The 21,671-nt window shown below is 40.8% G+C and overlaps 3 protein-coding genes across 3 annotated transcripts; all 3 read right to left on the bottom strand.

Moving 5' to 3' along the window:
- Positions 1-3,213: 3,213 nt before the first annotated feature.
- LOC109464785 (ficolin-1-like) lies at positions 3,214-7,926 on the bottom strand. Its single transcript, XM_019761858.1, has 4 exons — positions 7,621-7,926; positions 5,051-5,205; positions 4,443-4,707; positions 3,214-3,641 (listed from the first exon to the last, which is right to left on the bottom strand). Exons 1-4 carry the CDS (start codon positions 7,841-7,843, stop codon positions 3,448-3,450), a joined length of 837 nt encoding a protein of 278 aa, XP_019617417.1. The 5' UTR covers positions 7,844-7,926; the 3' UTR covers positions 3,214-3,447.
- Positions 7,927-12,001: 4,075 nt separating this feature from the next.
- On the bottom strand, positions 12,002-16,836 carry LOC109464784 (ficolin-1-like). Its single transcript, XM_019761857.1, has 4 exons — positions 16,542-16,836; positions 14,577-14,731; positions 13,253-13,517; positions 12,002-12,432 (listed from the first exon to the last, which is right to left on the bottom strand). The coding sequence occupies exons 1-4, from the start codon at positions 16,735-16,737 to the stop codon at positions 12,182-12,184; spliced, it is 867 nt and encodes a 288-aa protein (XP_019617416.1). The 5' UTR covers positions 16,738-16,836; the 3' UTR covers positions 12,002-12,181.
- A 1,470-nt stretch (positions 16,837-18,306) lies between these two features.
- Positions 18,307-20,215, bottom strand: LOC109464787 (ficolin-2-like). The gene is made up of 3 exons (XM_019761860.1): positions 20,065-20,215; positions 19,445-19,709; positions 18,307-18,643 (listed from the first exon to the last, which is right to left on the bottom strand). The coding sequence occupies exons 1-3, from the start codon at positions 20,137-20,139 to the stop codon at positions 18,393-18,395; spliced, it is 591 nt and encodes a 196-aa protein (XP_019617419.1). The 5' UTR covers positions 20,140-20,215; the 3' UTR covers positions 18,307-18,392.
- Positions 20,216-21,671: the final 1,456 nt, after the last annotated feature.

Raw genomic sequence — 21,671 nt, 5'->3', positions numbered from 1 at the left:
TCCCTGGATATAAACCTAACCCCCCGTCTTTGAACTGCCTCTAATTTGTCTACTAGTGTACTGCTTTGAGCGTGTTGTCGAAACTATGGATCCCAGACTACTGCCGCATATTCTAATTTAGGTCTGACTAGTGATGTGTATGCCCGTTTCCTTACCTCCTTGTTAGCCCCCCTCAGATTACGCCTCAAGAATCCCAATGTGCTATTTGCCTTTGCTGTGATGTTGACGTGACCTAACAAATATCAAGACAATCCACATAAGCCTTCTCAAGTTATCATGTTTACAGACGGGCACACACACACACACACGCACACACACACACACACACGCACACACACACACACACACGCACACACACACGCGCGCACACGCACACACACGCATACACACACACACGCGCGCGCGCACACACACGCACACACACACGTGCGTGTGCGCGCGTGTGTTGACAAACTGTTAGCGGAGGCAGGGACCGGTGTCTCTGAGACATCGAACAGAAAAACTCAGTCTTGTTTCAGTTTTCAATGCTGTGCGAGGTAAAGCTCCACTGTACATCTCTGACATGTTCAGGTGGAAGTCTCCACCGATCATAAGAGCTCGAACTCGCACGGCTGTCAAACTGTTTGCGGACTGGGACCCTTATCTGTTGAACTGCCCTGTAGCAAGTTTGAACGGCTACAAGGGGAGCTTAAGATTCTACGGCCCCCAACTGTGGAATAACTTGTCACTTAAGCAACGTCAGACAGTGGGGCTGGTACAATTCAGTCAGGGATTGTGATGTTATGAATGTATAGTGGAAAATGAATGAGTTCCTTTGTTATACTGTATGTCATTTTGGATTATGTCCGTTTCTTGTTATGTATAATGTTTGTCAGTATTTGTACTTGTATGCCCAGCACTACCTGAAAAACAGGTTTTTTAAATGTAACCTGAGTGTATTCTGCTGGTAAAATAAAATAAATGAAATGAAACACGCACACACCTCTGAAAACATCACCTTCTAGGCGAAGGTACTTATAATAAACCTCACGGTTGGGGAAGGGGGACGGGGTTATGCGAAATGATCTATCAGACAAAAAAAGATTACTACAAGAAATCTGAGATGTCAGAGTTAGGAAAATTGTTTTGGGCCTTCGTAAATGTAAAGGGCTTGTAGAAGGAATTGTATTATGCAACATCTCTTACCTTCCATGCAACCGACTATGCTTTATTCACCATGCTACTGGATTAATACACAAAAGTAAGGATAACTACTCATAAAGTTGTATCGTTAAATGCACTTGACTACTCCGTTGGGTTAAGGCGGACCAGGCTTATGGGAAAGTAGTATTCTATAGAAACCGCGAAGAAACTTCAAACAGTTTTAGTAGTACTTGAAACACATTGAATACAGGGTACTTTAGTTTTGCTACTCCTTGATTTTGGATTCGAAATACACATTTTGGTATAGATCAAAATTTATGCAACATAGTCTCGGACAAATTAAGTAAGAAAACGATATTACGTACAATAAAATTGAGTACTCTAAAGATCAATAATGTTGTTTTCAACTGCAGGTAAGGCCGTTTAAGTCATATTCCGTGAATGAAATGGGTGACTTCGGGTTTACAGGGATACATACAAATGACCGCCGATGACCCCGAATCAAACACGCGTTCTGTTCGAATGACGTCAGATCAAACATGGCGGAACATGATTCGGGTTCGAAAAAAAGTCTGGGGCCATCGTGCAGACACACGCCCGAACTCGAACATGCCTGGGCTGCCTTACTCTAACAGAGTATTACATCATTAGGCCATGTTGATTTGATTTTAACCCCAAAACTGACGCGAGCGTGCGTTTGGCAAAAACGTTTCCTTTATCATGAAACCTATGTGGTCATAAAGGACTTAAAACACATATGTGGTGAAAAAAGGATAGATTCTTCATTTTCCAATACTTCTTCTGCAACATACGACTTAATGTTCGCTCATTTTGTACGATTTACAGTATGGTCGAAAACGTTTTTTTAAACGGACGAAACATTATGCACGGATGTCATTCATATAATCAAATCAACATGGCCTTATTTACACTTAATCCAGCTCTAACAGACTAACAGGAATACTCGAAAACAACAAAGTTAAAAGTGCATTATGGCTATGCATGATACTGGTCCACAAGAATAACTAATTCTAATGTCCTTTTTAGCTGTACGGTTATAATTGATCTTCTTATTAGTTATTATTATGATCAGTTAAGATATATTGTTATCTTGGTTATTATTATGATCATTGTTATTATTATCATCAGCTATTATTATGATCAGTTGTGAGTTATTGTTATTATTGTTATTATTATTATGGTTGTTATCATTATGATCACTTATTATTATGATCAGTTTTGAGTTAAATTATTGTGTAAGGGATTGTTCATTACATTGCATATATTGTATGTATGTTTTTTTGATAAACGAATTAAAACAAAATGATCTTAAGTCTATAATTCTGTTCAGAAAGGAAGCCGTCGTGATAAGGTAACATCCATGTACTTATGTAAACTGAAATAAGAAAGTAAAATGTACAGCCGAACTGCATGTAATGGTTTTTCAGCTTAGGCCACAACAAGTAATTTTCATGGATGACTGGATAGCGTATTGATCCCCCCCCCCCAAAAGAAATTCTGTTTCTATGACAAAAGAGTTATGAGAGTACCGCAAATCGTAACATTAACGTAAAACCCGTTATGCAAAATATGAGCATAAGAAACACGACAAGGCGATAACTACTGTTTCATTGATTTATAGCTACTTTCATGGCGAATGAGAGAGATGTTGGTTGTTACTTTGTGCTCACTCATTCAATTTGTACCCTAACATTTGTCTCTAAGTATATTTCAAATGATCTTGTCGTCTTTTTTGGCTCTTCTTTTTTTTTCGCGCTGTTAAATTTAGAGTTTCCAGAGGACGTCATTTATAAGAATTGCTTGGTGTATCCTTATTTCTATGAAAAGTTGCAATGTGTGACATTAAGGCCATAGCAAGTAACTTGTTATGATCACATCAGCGCGCGCATTAATTTTCGCCTGATTTTGGAAAAAAAAAAACAATACATTTTGTTGCCCTCTAACAGTGGTCAACATGCCGAAAATGGGCAAAGATGTCTGTTGCCATCCCGGAACGTGGATGACAGACAAATATGGAGACAGGAGACTAGAAAGGGCTTTGATTTAATGTTTTTTACTTTGATGCGGTGATATGTCATGCTGACTATGTATATGTTAGTTCCCACAGAGTCAAAACCAAAATGTAGGAACCTTGTTTTTTTCGGCCCGCCTTGTTTTTTTTCGGCTGCTAGCATTAGATTTGGAGTCTGCGAAGGATGTCATCCATAAAATTTACTTGCTGTGGCTTTATGGAGCTGGTCGGATTTTCATCTCAGTGCGCTTCAGGGAGTAGTTATAACCCTTTCAGTGGTACCAGTTGACTCCGTCGGCGTAACTCTCATGAGTACCCAGGTGGTACAGGCCGTTCAGGTTGGAGTAGTGACAACTTTGGTACCACCACGCACCTTTGTGCAACTGAGCACAGCTGGACGGGCTGTCGTCATTATCTCTGTCCTTGGTACTGAATGGTTTCCCGTCATGCGGAGTGAAGCTGTCTCCTGTGACAAAGAGACACGTTTGACTTAATTTCTTTTGCGCTTAATTTAGCAGATACATATTTTGCTTTGGTCTTTATGTAAAACCAATATGATGATAACAACAAAGATTCAGATTAACATCTGAGATATTTTTTTAGCTGATAAATGTTGCATTTTTCCTTCTGTATAAATACTAATTTAGTAATCTAAATCATTTAATTTGAATCTCGCTTACATACTCGTATAAGAAGCAATATTATTCTCCTAGTACGTTAATGCCGAACAAATTCAGTTGCTTCTTTTTAGTATGACCTAACTCCACAATACTCAAAGTAACTAGACGTCAAGACAAAAGGCCACACAGGCAATTATTTTGTAGACGTACTTACTTTTTTTATGAAAAAAAAGGTTCGTGATTTTAACATTTTACACCGTAAGAAAAAATATAAATCAAAGATATTGCAACATCAAGACAATTTACATAAAGGTAACATTTGCAAAGCAAATGCATAATGTTTATCTTCGCATATGGTCTGTTCTGTTAATACTTACTCAAACACATTTATTTACATGGTGACAGGAGTCTTAACCCTCCTGCCATAAAATTGCAACATGATGTAACCCAATACTAGTTACAATGGTAATAGACGTCCCGTTCAGTTCATTTACCTAAATTTTCGGAGAAGAAAAAGAGGAAACAGAGCAAAAACAATATATATTAAAAGCAGAGCAAAAACAATAACATAATAAACAGATGGGCGGAAAATCATTCAATATTGGCTCAACTCCGAGTGATGACCCTGCTACAATTGCCAACCTTACCTGCAGTACCGCTGTAAGTCCCTATGTGGAGCTTGTAGTTCTGTGATTCAGGTGAAATGGCAAACGTGTCGTAAGCCGCGTACGCCGTGTTCCCCTCCACATCCTCCAAATCCACCCTGAGCCGGTAGACTTTCTGCACAGCCAGGCGGTACAAGTTGTCATTCCCCAGCCAGAACTCGCCGTTCAGGTTGGAAGGGAAGCCGGTCTTGTAGTCCGCCCAGCCCCGGTAGAAGTCCACACTTCCGTCTTGACGTCTCTGGAATACCTTTAAGAGCAACAATAAAATAAAAGCAGCAAGATTTTAGAACGATTCCTTGGATGGCCGAATCCCCAATACCGAGCCCTTCAAGTCACATTCTAAGACATTTGACCTCGTCATTCTGTCAGACACACAAACCCACATCATCTTCCTAAGGCAATACTTCTATACCCAAATGGATAACAGGATAACAAATATACCTTGAAATAACTGTCTGTACCAAAATGATAACAACAAATGAAGCTGTATCTTTATCTGTATCTCCTGTCTGTATAGCTGGTATACTCGTAACCGCCCCTCGGCGTAACACATGAAGTTTCCATGGGTCTTATTTAATGACCAAACGTACCGTCCAGCCGCCTCCGTCCGTGTCCATATCACAGAAGACGTTGAAGCCGCCCAGGTTGTCCCGTGGATAAACCATGTACACGCCGCTGGGCGTGGTCTCGTCGTTGTCAAGGATGTCCTGACAGTCTTGGGGCTTGTCGGTGGTTGTGTCGTTGACTGAGGTACATAAAATGGTGTACAGTCGTAAGTATATTGCCGATTGACATACAACATACCTACCGAAATTTATAAGTGTAAAGAGGTAACGTTGCATCACAAAGACCCTGTTTAAAGGAAAACGCTGTAACTGCATTGGATCCAGGTTCCACCGAAGCAGGATTCATGTGGCGCCATCTGATAACTCTAAATCGCATTTAAAGTGCTTCCGACTCGGGGGGGGGGGATGATACGAACATACACCCCCAGTTTATTTTTGCTCTCAATTCGATTCTGCACACCCTCGACTCTTATGCGTCCGTGTATTTCATGAAATAATTCTCAAGCCAAAACACTGTGTTTACAAATGAGGGATGTCCCTCCACTCACGGCCTCCAGCTACGAGAACTATAGAATTTCAATTTCTTTAATAAACCTTTCAAATGTTAGTCAATTTTAGGAGCAAAAAGAATTTTCGATGAAAAATGATGCTAAAACATCGGCGGGTTTCAAGTGCAATTAAACCCATCACCCATAATTTACCCACCAAAATGACTTATGTTGTCGGAAAGAGAAACCCCTTATGTGTTATTAAGAAAAGTATAAAGAAATCCTTAACACTGAGATTATAACAATAGCCCGTAGCACAAGGCATAGCGACAGCACACCCAAAACACTTAAAAGGCCGCACTTAAGGCGGAAGGACACCCGGAAGTAAGCCTCGGGCCTGAAATCAATTTTCAACCAAAACATGCCACTTCTTATACTTTCCAGCCATGTCAGTAGTTAACACAATTTGACAGCAGATTATGAGAAATGTGAACTCAAACATGAACCATCGAAACCACTTCTTCACTTTTTTTACAGCGCACTACCTTGGAACCTCGTCGCAGAAGAATTGGCACGGCCGTCTGTCACTACGGCATTCTTTCCCATTGCTGGGGGCGTTCGATAAAGTATCGGGCTACAAGACGCAATTTTGGGCTAACCGTAAAACATTTGAAAATAAACAAACTAGTATCGAAGGGAAAATTTCGTTGAAATAAAATAAAATTATCGTTTTTACATACATTCAATGGTGATTTTTTGCGCTAAAAGGATGATTTTTTCGGATTTCGTTAAAAAAGTCGATAATTTATGGAATTTCGGTGCGCCATATTTTAGCCAATCACCGAGCAAACCTGGCTACACATATTACGCAAGGTCACTGATGTTTATATTTTTCGACGACCAGGAATAAGATGAAAAATCGTGCTTTTGGGATTTTGTAATTTCTAACTCAAAGTATAGTTTTTGTCGACAAATAGGTGAATTTTTTTGTTGCTTTTTTCGCACTTAATAACCCATAATTCAAAATCAAGAGCATTTTTCAAAAATCCCTAAAGCACGATTTTCGGGACAACCGTGGCAGTCATTTTGAGCCGTAAATGGGGTATGTTTGACTCTCCATGCTTCCAGGTTTGAACGAGTTTTGCAGACATGTCATATCTCCCAAAAGTGTGCACCGTGTTATTCATGAAGGCGTAAAGAATCATTACAGTATTCAAGGTTACCCAAGGATACGACAGTAGCTTCGCTACACGTTACATGTCCACAAAAAATGATAGCGGACATGTACTGTCCTGGAAACTGTTTGTATCTATCGAAAAGTGTTGTTTTTTATCTGTTGCGAGGCACTCAGGCAGAAGGGCTTGTTTTGCCACTTTATTGCAAATGACCGCAGGTGACCCCGAAATGGAACGCGGGTTCTATTCGAATTGCCCAGATCGAACACGATCGAACACAGTTCGGATTCTATTAAATGTGGGAACTTTGCAGCCCAGATTTTACCACCGTGTGGTGTGGGCACCGTTCAACGCATTCCGACCTCAGTCTGAACACAATGTGACTTGACATTGCGTTACATATTGGTTCCGGCCATGGATTACGGGGTGATATTTCTTCATATTTATGCAATACATGTACCAAATTTACGTAGCAGCAACTTAAAGAGTAATAATGACCGAATAATGTGGCCATTGTAGGACGAACTTCACCGCCTCTGGCAGGACCGCGTAAGCATTCGGCCGAGGTACACTGGGAGGGGGGGCACCAGCAAGCAGGCCGTTGACCTCTAACATTGATAACACGCTAGCTACCTACCAAAAATGATTGTAGCTTGATCGTGCCGGGACAAGGTTTAGAAGAAACGTGTACTACGTGGACCAGATGTGATTAGTGTGATTTACCCGAATCGCGGCTCCAAATTTTTCGTCAGCACAGGGCATAATACGTTTGTGTTTTCAGTGAAGTAATTTGGTAACCCGTCCGTGGTATGCACCTGTTACCTAAGAAACCCTGCAAATGCTTTTATTGCCTCTTGTCGCTCTATTAACATATGGTAAAGAAGAATATAGTTTGTAAAGATTTTTTCATGACATGTCGTAGTAAACTTACCTTCAGACTCACACGTCTTTGTCTGGGAAAGTTGCTCCACTGCGATTTTGAGTTTCTCCAGCTCTGCTCGAAGTGCGTCGTCATTACCACAATTCACCACAGGATTCATTACAGGACTACACACACATTTCTCGTCTGACGGTGGTCTATAGACCGACTGGGCAGAGCACAAGAACACAAACGTTACAAGGAACGTTAGAAGACAGATAGAAGGCGACGCCATGGCGTGAAAATGCTTTCTCGTTGGCGAAGAAAACGCTAATATGCCCACAAGGAAGTATTCTGCTCAGAAGTAGCAGCGTCTTTCTAAACCGTACCATTGTATTTTCTCATTGAATGGTGCGGCTAACGTTACCGTCAAAACAATGTTTTTTTGTGTTTGGTGTTTGTTGTCAGTGGCACCTGACACCTCCAAGTGTGTCTGCAAATATAAAGAGCAATATGCTATATTTAGACTGTGACTAGAAGGTAGAAGTAATAGGGGAATAACCTAACTCCGTTCATCCAAATAAAGAGTCTTGCTGCAGTCGTGCTGCAGTCGTGTAAATGTCACTATTTTCGAAAGGCCCATTTTGAGCCCCCGTACTGTAACCAATGGTGAGTGTATCCAAGCCAACTAAAAACAGCCCTTTCCTTGGTATATGTAATTGTCATTGGGTGGGCCGGCTACTCTCTATTCGCAGCCAAGGGCTGAATTGTGAGGAGCTAATACAATTTTTAGGGTTTAATCGCGATGGTCTGGAGCGTCTGCCATTCCGCGCTAACTCAGGTGACCTCAATTCGACCCCAGGTGTGGTCATGTGACTGCAAGGAACTCAAACATGGAAGGACCCCTACTCTTTTCGATAAGTGTGATGAGTCTTTTTTAACGTGCATGCGTGGGGTATGGCTCTCCCAAACTCGGGACCTCCATTTAACGTCCTATCCGAGGGACGTCCCTAACCAAAGCTAGGTACTCATTTACACCTTGTACCTGAGTGGAGTGAGGAAAGTCATGTAAAGTGTCTTCCAGAAAGGCACAAGATCGGTGACAACTTAGAATTCGAACCCAGGACCTCTTGGTTTCGGGCCGAAGACGCTACCGCTACGCCACACGAACCCAAGTACATCTGTGGATAAATGTTGGCATTTTCCAGCTGGAAAGTTATTTTCTTTTCTATTTTGTTGAAAAAAAAACTGGCATTTATACTCTTGTTCTGGCTGCCTGGTAGAGCTCTAAAAGTAATCCAATCTTGTTGTTTTTGGTGGTGTATTGACACCTTGGCGTTTCCTAAGGCGCCGCTGGGCTGACAAGTGTCGTAAAAGCTTCTTCGCCGTTTCGATCTTGACATTAGTATAGGCCTCGATACTGTGCTGCACCCCATGTCGCCGCTGAAGAAACCCCAAGTATTACGATATACGGACTAAAAACGTATCCAAGACACTAACCATAACAGGCCTCTCACTCTCAGGTTGTTGAAAGTAGAATTAAGGTTGAAAAAGTACCCCAAGGCGCAAATTTTAAAGGCTTTAAAAGACGGAGCCATCTAGCTGCATACGTATATATTACGTATGCCAATTACAAATATTGTACATTTCGGCTGTTTCTTTAAGACCTGCCTCTTCAACCAAGAACAAAATGCTGAAAAAATTGGGTGGTAAATAGAAAACACAAGTTAAACTGATGTATCATTACTCATAATCATACTCGTCCATATTCTGCAGGATAAGGGCAACACAATGTTGTACGCGTGTTGTATTAGAGAGGGTAGCAGAATGTTTGGAATCCTGCATATTTCGTGTGTTAGGAGGATGGCAACAGTTGTGGAGCCCACCTTAATGAAACAAAATCGAATGATCCTGTTTAAAAACTTTTTTCTTCTCATAAAAACAAGTGAGCCATACATTCTACACGGCTACTGGTATGTGTTTACTTTAAAATAACTACGTTAGTGAATGGACGGCTTAAGAAAAATGGGCATTACCTTTGCGTTCGTTGAATCTACGTTCTCTCACATGTAACTTCAGAAGTAGGTGGATCGAAGCAGCTATGGGTGGTCGGCAGTCATAAATTTAACACTTCATGGTTCTGGCAGTTGCATAGGCTTTTAATGTTTAACTCTGCAAGGCCTATTTGTGAATTTCAAGTTTTCCGATGGGTCAAACCATGGACACTTGTAGCACGGTCCCTTTTCAATAGTACCTTGTCCAACAAGTCTGAATGTTTCCTATGCTTTATTCACCAGAAACGCCACTGGATTAATACACAATAGTAATGATTACTAGTCATAAAGTTGTATCGTTAAATGCACTTGACTACTCCGTTGGGTTAAGGCGGACCAGGCTGATGGGAAAGTAGTATTCTATAAAAACCGCAACGAAACTTCACACAGTTTTAGTAGTGCTTGAAACACATTGAATACAGGGAACTTCAGTTTTGCTACTCCTGGAATCTGGATTCGAAATACACATTTTCGTACAGAACAAAATTTATGGAAAATAGCCTCGGACAAATTCAATAAGAAAGCGATATTACGTAAACATTGAGTACATTAAAGATCAATAATGTTGTTTTCAGCTGCTGGTAAGGCCGTTTAAGTCATATTCCGTGAATGAAATGGATGACTTCGGGTTTACAGGGATACATACAAATGACCGACGATGACCCCGAATCAAACACGCGTTCTGTTCGAATAACGTCAGATCGAACATGGCGGAACATGATTCGGGTTCGAAAAAAAAGTCGGGGTCCATCGTGCAGACACACGCCCGAACTCGAACATGCCTGGGCTGCCTTAATCTAACAGAGTATTACATCATTAGGCCATGTTGATTTGATTTTAACCCCAAAACTGACGTGAGCGTGCGAAGAAAAAAGTTTGGCAAAAAACATTTCTTTTATTATAAAACGTATGAGGTCATAAAGGTTAAACAAATGACTTAATATGTCGAAAAAATTATAGACTCTTCATTTTCCAATACTTACTTTGTAACATACGACTCAATGTTGGCTTTCTGTACGATTTACAGTATGGTCGAAAACATTTTTTGGAAACGGACGAAACTTTATGCTCGCGCGGATGGTATCCATATAATCAAATCAACATGGCCTTATTTACACTTAATCCAGCTCTAACACACAAACAGGAATACTCGAAAACAACAAAGTTAAAAGTGCATTAACGGCTATATATGATCCTGGTCCACGAGAATAACTAATTCTGATGTCTTGTTTTTAACTGTATGGTTATAATTGATCTTATAATTAGTTATTATTATGATCAGTTAAGATATATTGTTATTATTGTTAATATTATGATTATTGTTATCATTATGATCACTTATTATTATTATGATCCGTTATGAGTTTAGGTATTGTGTAAGGGATGGTTCATTACATTGTATGTATGTTTTTTTGATAAATGAGTTATCTTGGTTATTATCATGATCATTGTTATTATTATCATCAGCTATTATTATGATCAGTTGTGAGTTATTGCTATTATTGTTATTATCATTACGGTTGTTATCATTATGATCACTTATTATTATGATTAGTTATGAGTTTAATTATCGTGTAAGTGATGGTTCATTACATTGTATGTATGTTTTTTATAAATGAATTAAAACAAAATGATCTTACAATATGGGATGTGCCGTTCTAATTGTATCTTAAAAGGAAGCCATCGTAATAAGGTAACATCCATGTACTTATGTAAACTTAAATAACAAAGTAAAATGTACAGCCGAACTGCATGTAATGGTTTATCAGCTTAGGCCACAACAAGTAATTTTCATGGATGACTGGATAGCATATTGATCCCCCCCTCCCCAAAAAAAGAAATTCTGTTTCTATGACAAAAGAGTTATGAGAGTACCGCAAATCGTAACATTAACGTAAAACCCGTTATGCAAAATATGAGCATAAGAAACAGGACAAGCCGACAACTGCTGTTTCATTGATTTATAGCTACTTTCATGGCGAATGAGAGAGCACAGAGTAACAACCAACAATTGTTGGTTGTTACTCTGTGCTCTCTCATTCAATTTGTGCCCTAACATTTGTCTCTAAGTATATTTCAAATGATCTTGTCGTCTTTTTTGGCTCTTCTTTTTTTCGCGCTGTTAAATTTAGAGTTTCCAGAGGACGTCATTTATAAGAATTGCTTGGTGTATCCTTATTTCTATGAAAAGCTGCAATGTGTGACATTAAGGCCATAGCAAGTAACTTGTTATGATCACACCAGCGCGCGCATTAATTTTCGCCTGAATTTGAAAAAAAAAACAAGACATTTTGTTTCCATCTGACAGTGGTCAACATGCCAAAAATGGGCATAGATCCCGGAAAGTGGATGACAGATAAATATGGAGACAGGAAACTAGAAAGAGCTTTGATTTAATGTTTTTTTTTACTTTGATGCGGTGATATGTCATGCTGACTATGTATATGTTAGTTCCCACTGAGTCAAAACCAAAATGTAGGAACCTTGTTTTTTTCGGCCCGCCTTGTTTTTTTTCGGCTGCTAGCATTAGATTTGGAGTCTGCGAAGGATGTCATCCATAAAATTTACTTGCTGTGGCATTATGGAGCTGGTCGGATTTTCATCTCAGTGCGCTTCAGGGAGTAGGTTTGACCCTTCCAGTGCTTCCAGTTGACTCCGTCAGCGTAACTCTCATGAGTACCCAGGTGGTACAGGCCGTTTAGGTTGGACTCGTGGCAATCTGCGTACCACCACGCACCTTTGTACGACTGAGCACAGCTGGACGTGTTGTCGTCGTTATCTCTGTCCTTGGTACTGAATGGTTTCCCGTCATGCCTCGTCAAGCTGTCTCCTGTGACAAAGGGACAAATTTGACTTCATTTCTTTTGCGCTTAATTTAGCAGATATATATTTTACTGTGGTCTTTATGTAAAACCAGATACAAAATATGATTATAACAGCATTGATATTATAACATATGGTTCATATTAATATTTGAGATATCTTTTAGCTGGGAAATGTTGCAATTTTTCCTTCTGTATGAATACTCATTTAGTAATCTAAATCGTTTAATTTGAATGTTGGTTACATACTCGTATAAGAAGCAATATTATCCTTATACGTCGATGCCAAACAAATATTCAGTTGCTTCTTTCAGTATTACCTAACTCTACAATGTCCAAAGTAACAAGACGTCAAGTCAGCAAACCGCACAGGCTTTTATTTTGTACACGTACTTTGTATATGAAAAAAAAGTTTCATGATTTTAACATTTTACACCGTAAGAAATATAAACGAAATATATTGCAACATCGAGACAATTTACAAAAAAGGTAACATTTGCAAAGCAAACGCATAATGTTTACCTTCGCATATGGGTACCCGCATATGGTCTGTTCTGTTATTACTTGCTCAAACACATTCATTTACATGGTGACAGGAGTCTAAATCCCTTCTGCCATAAATTGCAACATGATGTAACCCAATACTAGTTACCATGGTGATAGACGTCCGGTTCAGTTCATTTACATAATTTTTTGGAAGAAGAAGAAGAGAAAACAGAGCAAAATCAATGCATTTTCCTTCGGTTAACATAATAAACAGATGGGCGGAAAATCATTCACTATTGGGTCAACTTCGAGTAATAACCATGCTATGATTGGCAACCTTACCTGCAGTACCGCTGTAAGTCCCTATTTGGAGTTTGTAGTTCTGTGATTCAGGTGAGATGGCAAACGTGTCGTAAGCCGCGTACGCCGTGTTCCCCTCCACATCCTCCATATCCACCCTGAGCTGGTAGACTTTCTGCACAGCCAGGCGGTACAAGTTGTCATTCCCCAGCCAGAACTCGCCGTTCAGGTTGGAAGGGAAGCCGGTCTTGTAGTCCGACCAGCCCCGGTAGAAGTCCACACTTCCGTCTTGGCGTCTCTGGAACAACTTTAAGAGCAACAAGAAGATCGGAGATTTTAGAATGATTCCACAGATGACTAAATTCTCAATACCGAACCCTTCCAGTCACATTCTTAGATAAACGAGACAACAAATATACCTTCAAATGAACTTTCGCAATAAAGTTAGAAGATAATACTAACAAATGGAGCTGTATCTGTATCTGTATCTGTGTCTATACAGCCGGTACAACCACCCATTGGCGTAACACACCTGCTTCACAGGCACATGGCGCGGCGACAGCTTGGTATATTACATATAAACTTTGACCAAGTGTGTATGTCATACTTGTGGTCAGCAAAACGTAAGAAGGCCTTTATGGACATGTGATAATATTTGGTATGTGGGTAGATCGTAGGAAGGCGCAGGTCAAGGTGAAATTTCGGCCTCCTGGTCGCCGACATTAGTACTGCAGCAGAACTTTCGGTTTTGTATCTTTGGCATGCTATGGTCTTGGTTTTTTGGTGGCTGCAAATTTCCGGAAACGTGACTTTGTTCCGTTTGTTTTGGCCGCGAAATCCCTGATATCGCAAAAGCTGTGTACGTATCTTTGTATTTTCTAAAAAAAGTCTGTTAAGCGTATCCTTCATAAGTGGCGTAATATTTGTGTCCCAGCGAAGACTTCCTGGTATTAGTCCGCGAGGACTAATGTTGCCTGTTCGTCTCTACAATCACAGCCGGCGTTGTCTGAAGTCGAACTGAACCACGGCGCATACTCCACCGTCTCCCGACACGGAAGGATGCCAACAAGAAGCATGTCCAGATCGCGAGATATCAAGACCGGAAGTTTCAAGGAAAACCACTAGGGGGAGCCAAAATGAAATAATTTCCAGTTTTCGTCAGACCCTATCAATGCACTAAATATGACACCAATCCATCCATTCGTTCTTGAGTTATCTTGTTGACTTAATTACCGACGTACAAATTTAACTGAAAATATAAACCTCCATGACATGTCATGGTGGTAATTACAACGGGTCTAAATGTTTTCATGTAGTGATGAAGTCTCTTCTTGTTGAGAAATTATAGATAAATGACCAGACTTACCGTCCAGCCGCCTCCGTCCGTGTCCATATCACAGAAGACGTTGAAGCCGCCCAGGTTGTCCCGTGGATAAACCATGTACACGCCGCTGGGCGTGGTCTCGTCGTTGTCAAGGATGTCCTGACAGTCTTGGGGCTTCTCGGTGGCTGTGTCGTTGACTGAGGTACATAAAATGGTGCACAGTCGTTAGTATATGGCCAATTGACATACAACATACCTACCGAAATTCATAAGTGTAAAGAGGTAACGTTAAATCACAAATACATTTGTGTTTTCAGTGAAGTAAATTGACAGCCCTTCCATGATATGCACCTTTAGTTATAGAGCTTAAGCTTGTTCCAACACAAATAAGTAACTCACCATAAATTTTCCACTGGACCCGTCAACCTTCATAGCCTCTTGTCGCCCTTTTGATTTGAAGTTGATGTATTAAACTGTATATACAGCCAGGACTGCCCAACAATCATATATAGGTGTTCCTTTACTGACAAGCTATCTAAAAGCGTTCTGGCTAAATCGCCATGCGTTTACTATATTTACATTGTCAGTACGATTCAATTGAACATGTACAGAGTTTTACTAAGTAGTTATCAAGCAATATCCTGGATGACCACCCGTTGTTTTCTGTCCGAGACATAGATGTAGAACCAGCCATGCATGAGTCAAGTGATTCCATATGCTCATAGTTTGGAGAGAAGTCCTACGTGCCAAACCTTATCAAATGCCTTCGGAAGGTCTAGAAATACACAGTCCACTATTTCTCCTCTATTGATGGCATCAGTCCACTCTTCTATCTCCGAGTCAGCGGGAGGGTTGTATTGTTTTGTCAGTTAATATCCGGTTGACATGAGCCGTTTGACGTTTGTTAACAAGAGTCTCTAGAACTTTTGAAACTGTGCTAGCAATGTCTGTAATTGCGAGGTAGAGGTTGCCAGATTTGTGTTATCTTGTCACGTCGTTCACGAGATTCTCAATATAACCGTTTCCACCCTTCTTGTGAGATTGGTCACAAGGTTTCTCAGTAGTGGCAAGGAATTGGACATTGTAGAACATGGGGTATTTCAGAACCTACCAAAAAAACTTACCAAAGCAATGCGGTTTATTTCAATAAGATATCATCTCTAATATTTCACCAGGGTTTCACAGTGTTTTTAAACTAAAATATCCACTGATCTATTGGTATAAGTTGTTGATTGCTTCAAGTAGCTGTATGCCCTTTGGTCTACTATGTCCAATTTCTTGCAGTATATTAAGATATCTTTGTCTTCTGTAAGTGGCCCAGACGTCCTAGATGTTTACCGGGTTTGCACTGGAGTGCTTTGTGGATTGGTTCGACTGCATGGCATTGTGTGCAGTATTGAACGGTCCCGCGTGCTTCACCCTGCTAAATTTAAGGGTGGGACGCTAGCTTGACAGCCGGACGATACCACTCTTACTAGTGGTGGGGGTGATGGTACATGGACGTTGAGCAGGCAGCAGCTTTCTTAAACTTGAAAAGTTGCCAAACACAACACGTGTACGGAAAATCACTAACCATGGGATTTAAAACTTGGCACGTACTATAAGCGTCCTCCAGAGTTGGGGGGGGGGTGGTGGTGTCAAACAGGGTGAGGGGGGGGGTGACTGCAGTCGGTTCTAAAACGTTACCCGGGGCGGGGCGTCGAGGCCTGTATGGCCGAGGGGAGACCAAAGTAGGAGGTCGGTGATCAAAAAAGGTCCGTAGTTGAAGGAAAGTCCGTAGTCCGTTCAAAAAAGTAGGCACAACAGTATCGCAGATCGGCCGCAGGTAGGATTTGACCCGGACACCAGGTATAACTATGATCCTATAATATGAGCGTCGCCCAGGGGGGAAACTGCACTCCAGTCCAGCCCTGCCTTGACCCGACTCCTACAGAACTTAATTATTAACATGATAAAGAAGAATAGAATCTTTAAAAAAACTTTTATGACATGTCATAGTAAACGTACCTTCAGACCCACACGTCCTTCTCTGGGAAAGTTGCTCCACTGCGATTTTTAGTTGCTCCAGCTCTGCTCGAAGTGCGTCGCCATTCCCACAATACACCACCGGGCTACACACACATGTCTTGTCTGACGACTGGGCAGAGCGCAGGGACACGAACGTAACAAGTAACACCAGAAGACTGAGAAAAGGCGACGCCATGGTGCAAAGTGCTTCCTTGTAGGCGAAGAAAACGCTGCCAAGTGTACATATGCCCAGAAGGAAGTATTCCGCTTAGAAATTGCAACGTCATTATATACCGTGCGGCTGACGTCACTGTCAAAACGGTCACTTCCGTTTGTGTTTTGTGGAACCTGGCACCGGACGTTTATACCAATCCTACACACCGAAGAAGCGCAAATTTAAATAGAAAAGCGCGTAAAACCGATACATAAAAGAAGTACTACATCTTTGCCTAATTCGTATGCCACATATAATTGCATGGCCTTTGGCAAAAAAAAATCAAATCTGAATGGTGTGCCATGGAGCAATGTCTCACTAGCACGGCCTTGGCATGAACCAGCCGGAAGGATGGAAGATTTCTGAGACCCTTAGGTTGCGAAAGGCAAAAAAATACAAAATTCATTATGATCACTTATTATTATGATCAGTTATGAGTTTAATAATCGTGTAAGGGATGGTTCATTACAATGTATGTATGTTTTTTATAAATGAATTAAAACAAAACGATCTTACAATATGGGATGTGCCGTTCTAATTGTATCTTAAAAGGAAGCCATCGTAATAAGGTAACATCCATGTACTTATGTAAACTGAAATAACAAAGTAAAATGTACAGCCGAACTGCATGTAATGGTTTTTCAGCTTAGGCCACAACAAGTAATTTTCATGGATGACTGGATAGCGTATTGATCCCCCCCCCCCAAAAAAAAGAAATTCTGTTTCTATGACAAAAGAGTTATGAGAGTACCGCAAATCGTAACATTAACGTAAAACTCGTAACGCAAAATATGAGCATAAGAAACAGGAAAGAGGACAACTGCTGTTCCACTGATTCATAGCTGACAAATAAGAGAGTTGTTGGTTGTTACTCCGTGCTCTCTCTTCAATTTGTGTCCTAATATTTGTCACTAAGTATATTTCAAATAATCTAGTCGTCTTTTTTCTGCTCTTCTTGTTTTTTGTCGTGCTGATAAATTTAGGGTTTACAGAGGATGTTACCTATAAGAATTACTTATTCATATGAAAAACCGTGTGACATTAGGACACAGCAAATAATTTTGATGGATGACTTTGGAGCGCGCATTAATTTACGCCTGATTTTCGAAAAAAAAACAAGAAAATTTGTTGCCCTCTTAAAGTGGTCAACATGCCGAAAATGGGCAAATATGTCTGTTGCCATGCCGGAAGGTGGATGGCAGATAAATATGAAGAGAGGAGACAAGAAAAGGCTTTGATTTAATTTTTTTTTACTTTGATGCAGTGATATATTGTTTTGTTTGTTTGTTTGTTTGAGCCTTTATTTCAACTCGATCTGTAACAGTGTTACATGCTCTAATCGGCCGCTATTTCGGCCGCTTTTCATAGAGGTCGAGCGTGGAGGAGTGTCAGGGGGTCATAACATAAATACTACTTGCTCACAAATGAAAACAAAGTAAAATTTTTTATACATAAGGTAACTCACACAAAGTAAATAAATAAACAAAATGGCATCGTGCTGGCTGTGTATATGTGACGTTCCCACTGAGTCAAAAACAAAATGTAGGAACGCGGCCCGCCTTGTTTTTTTTTCGCCCGCTTGCATTAGATTTGGAGTCTGCGAAGGATGTCATCCATAAAATTTAGTTGCTGTGGCATTATGGAGCTGGTCGGATTTTCATCTCAGTGCGCTTCAGGGAGTAGTTATGACCCTTCCAGTGGTACCAGATGACTCCGTCAGCGAAACTCCCATGAGTACCCAGGTGGTACAGGCCGTTCAGGTTGGAGTAGTGACAGCTTGTGTACCACCACGCACCTTTGTGTGACTGAGCACAGCTGTACGTGCGGTCGTCGTTATCTCTGTCCTTGGTACTGAATGGTTTCCCGTCATGCAACATCAAGCTGTCCCCTGTGACAAAGGGACAAATTTGACTTCATTTCTTTTGCGCTTGATTTAGCAGATACATATTTTGCTTCGGTCTTTATGTAAAACCAATATGATGATAACAACAAAGATTCAGATTAACATCTGAGATATTTTTTTAGCTGATAAATGTTGCATTTTTCCTTCTGTATAAATACTAATTTAGTAATCTAAATCATTTAATTTGAATCTCGCTTACATACTCGTATAAGAAGCAATATTATTCTCCTAGTACGTTAATGCCGAACAAATTCAGTTGCTTCTTTTTAGTATGACCTAACTCCACAATACCCAAAGTAACTAGACGTCAAGACAAAAGGCCACACAGGCAATTATTTTGTAGACGTACTTACTTTTTATATGAAAAAAAAGGTTCGTGATTTTAACATTTTACACCGTAAGAAAAAATATAAATCAAAGATATTGCAACATCAAGACAATTTACATAAAGGTAACATTTGCAAAGCAAATGCATAATGTTTATCTTCGCATATGGTCTGTTCTGTTAATACTTACTTAAACACATTTATTTACATGGTGACAGGAGTCTTAACCCTCCTGCCATAAAATTGCAACATGATGTAACCCAATACTAGTTACAATGGTAATAGACGTCCCGTTCAGTTCATTAACCTAAATTTTCGGAGAAGAAAAAGAGGAAACAGAGCAAAAACAATATATATTAAAAGCAGAGCAAAAACAATAACATAATAAACAGATGGGCGGAAAATCATTCACTATTGGCTCAACTCCGAGTGATGACCCTGCTACAATTGCCAACCTTACCTGCAGTACCGCTGTAAGTCCCTATGTGGAGCTTGTAGTTCTGTGATTCAGGTGAAATGGCAAACGTGTCGTAAGCCGCGTACGCCGTGTTCCCCTCCACATCCTCCAAATCCACCCTGAGCCGGTAGACTTTCTGCACAGCCAGGCGGTACAAGTTGTCATTCCCCAGCCAGAACTCGCCGTTCAGGTTGGAAGGGAAGCCGGTCTTGTAGTCCGCCCAGCCCCGGTAGAAGTCCACGGTTCCGTCTTGGCGTCTCTGGAATACCTTTAAGAGCAACAATAAAATAAAAGCAGCAAGATTTTAGAACGATTCCTTGGATGGCCGAATCCCCAATACCGAGCCCTTCAATTCAAGTCACATTCTAAGACATTTGACCTCGTCATTCTGTCAGACACACAAACCCACATCATCTTCCTAAGGCAATACTTCTATACCCAAATGGATAAAAGAGATCAGGATAACAAATATACCTTGAAATAACTGTCTTTACCAAAATGATAACAACAAATGAAGCTGTATCTTTATCTGTATCTCCTGTCTGTATAGCTGGTATACTAGTAACCGCCCCTCGGCGTAACACATGAAGTTTCCATGGGTCTTATTTAATGACCAAACGTACCGTCCAGCCGCCTCCGTCCGTGTCCATATCACAGAAGACCAGGAAGCCGCCCAGGTTATCCCGTGGATAAACCATGTACACGCCGCTGGGCGTGGTCTCGTCGTTGTCAAGGATGTCCTGACAGTCTTGGGGCTTGTCGATGTCTGTGACGTTGGCTGAAGTACATAACACGGTGTACAGTCGTTAGTATATGGCCAATTGACATATAACTATTAACATACCTACCGAAATTTATAAGTGTAAAGAGGTAACGTTGCATCACAAAGACCCTGTTCAATCGAAGACACTGTAACTGCATTGGATCCAGGTTCCACCGAAGCAGGATTCATTTGGCGCCATCTGAACACTCTAAATCACATTTAAAGTGCTTCCAACTCGGGGGGGGGGGGAAGGGATGTTACGAACACACACCCCAGTTTATTTTGGGTCTCGATTCTGCACACTCTCGAGTCATAAGCGTCCGTGTATTTCAGGAAATAATTCTCAAGCCAAAACACTGTGTTTGCAAATGAGGGATGTCCCTCCAGCTACGAGAACTACAGAATATAACTTTCTTAAACCTTTCAAATGTTAGTAAATTTTAGGAGCAAAAAGAACTTTCGATGAAAAATGATGCTAAAAAGTTGGCCAGTTTCACGTGCAATTAAACCCATCACCCATACTTTACCCATAAAAACGACGTATGTTGTCGGAAAGAGAAAACCCTTATGTGTTATTAAGAGAAGTATAAAGAAAATCCTTAACACTGAGATTATCACAATAGCCCGTCGCGCAAGGCATAGCGACAGCACCCCCAAAACGTATGTACAAGGCATATCTGGGTCAAATCGAAGCACCGCACTCAAGGCGGAAGGACACCCGGAAGTAAGCCTAGGGCCTGAAATCAATTTTCACCCAAAACACGCCACTTCTTATGCTTTCCAGCCATGTTAGTAGTTAACACAATTTTGCAGCAGATTATGAGAAATGTGAACTCAAACATGAACCATCGAAACCACTTCTTCACTTTTTTTACAGAGCACCCCTGTCGCAGAAGAATTGCTGTGTGCACCGTTCAACGCATTCCGACCTCAGCCTGAACGCAATGTGACTTGACATTGCGTAACATATTGGTCCGGCCAATATGTTACAAATAATAACATCTTGGTCCGGCCATGGATTACGTGGTGATATTTCTTCATCTATATTCAATTCATGTACCAAATGTACGTAGCAGCAACTTCAAGAGCAATAATGACCGAATAATGTGCCCATTGTAGGACGAACTTCACCGCCTCTGGCAAGACCACGTAAGCATTCGGTGGGAGGGGGGCACTAGCAAGCAGGCCATTGACCTCTAACATTGATAACACGCTTCCTACCAAAAATGATTGTAGCTTGATCGTGCCGGGACAGGTTTAGAGGAAACGTGTATTACGTAGACCAGATGTGATTAGTGTAATTTACCCGAATCACGGCTCCAACGTTTTCACCTGAACAGGGCTAAAGACGTTTGTGTTTTCAGTGAAGTAATTTGGTAACCCGTCCGTGGTATGCACCTGTTACCTAAAAAAATATTAAACCCTGCACATGTTTTCATAGCCTCTTGTCGCACTACTTACATGTTA

Source organism: Branchiostoma belcheri, unplaced genomic scaffold (genome assembly GCF_001625305.1).
Source record: "Branchiostoma belcheri isolate BF01 breed outbred unplaced genomic scaffold, Haploidv18h27 scaffold140, whole genome shotgun sequence".
Classification (NCBI taxonomy): Eukaryota; Metazoa; Chordata; class Leptocardii; order Amphioxiformes; family Branchiostomatidae; genus Branchiostoma; species Branchiostoma belcheri.
Note: the sequence above shows the minus strand (reverse complement) of the source record. Positions and strands in the feature narration are given on the sequence as shown.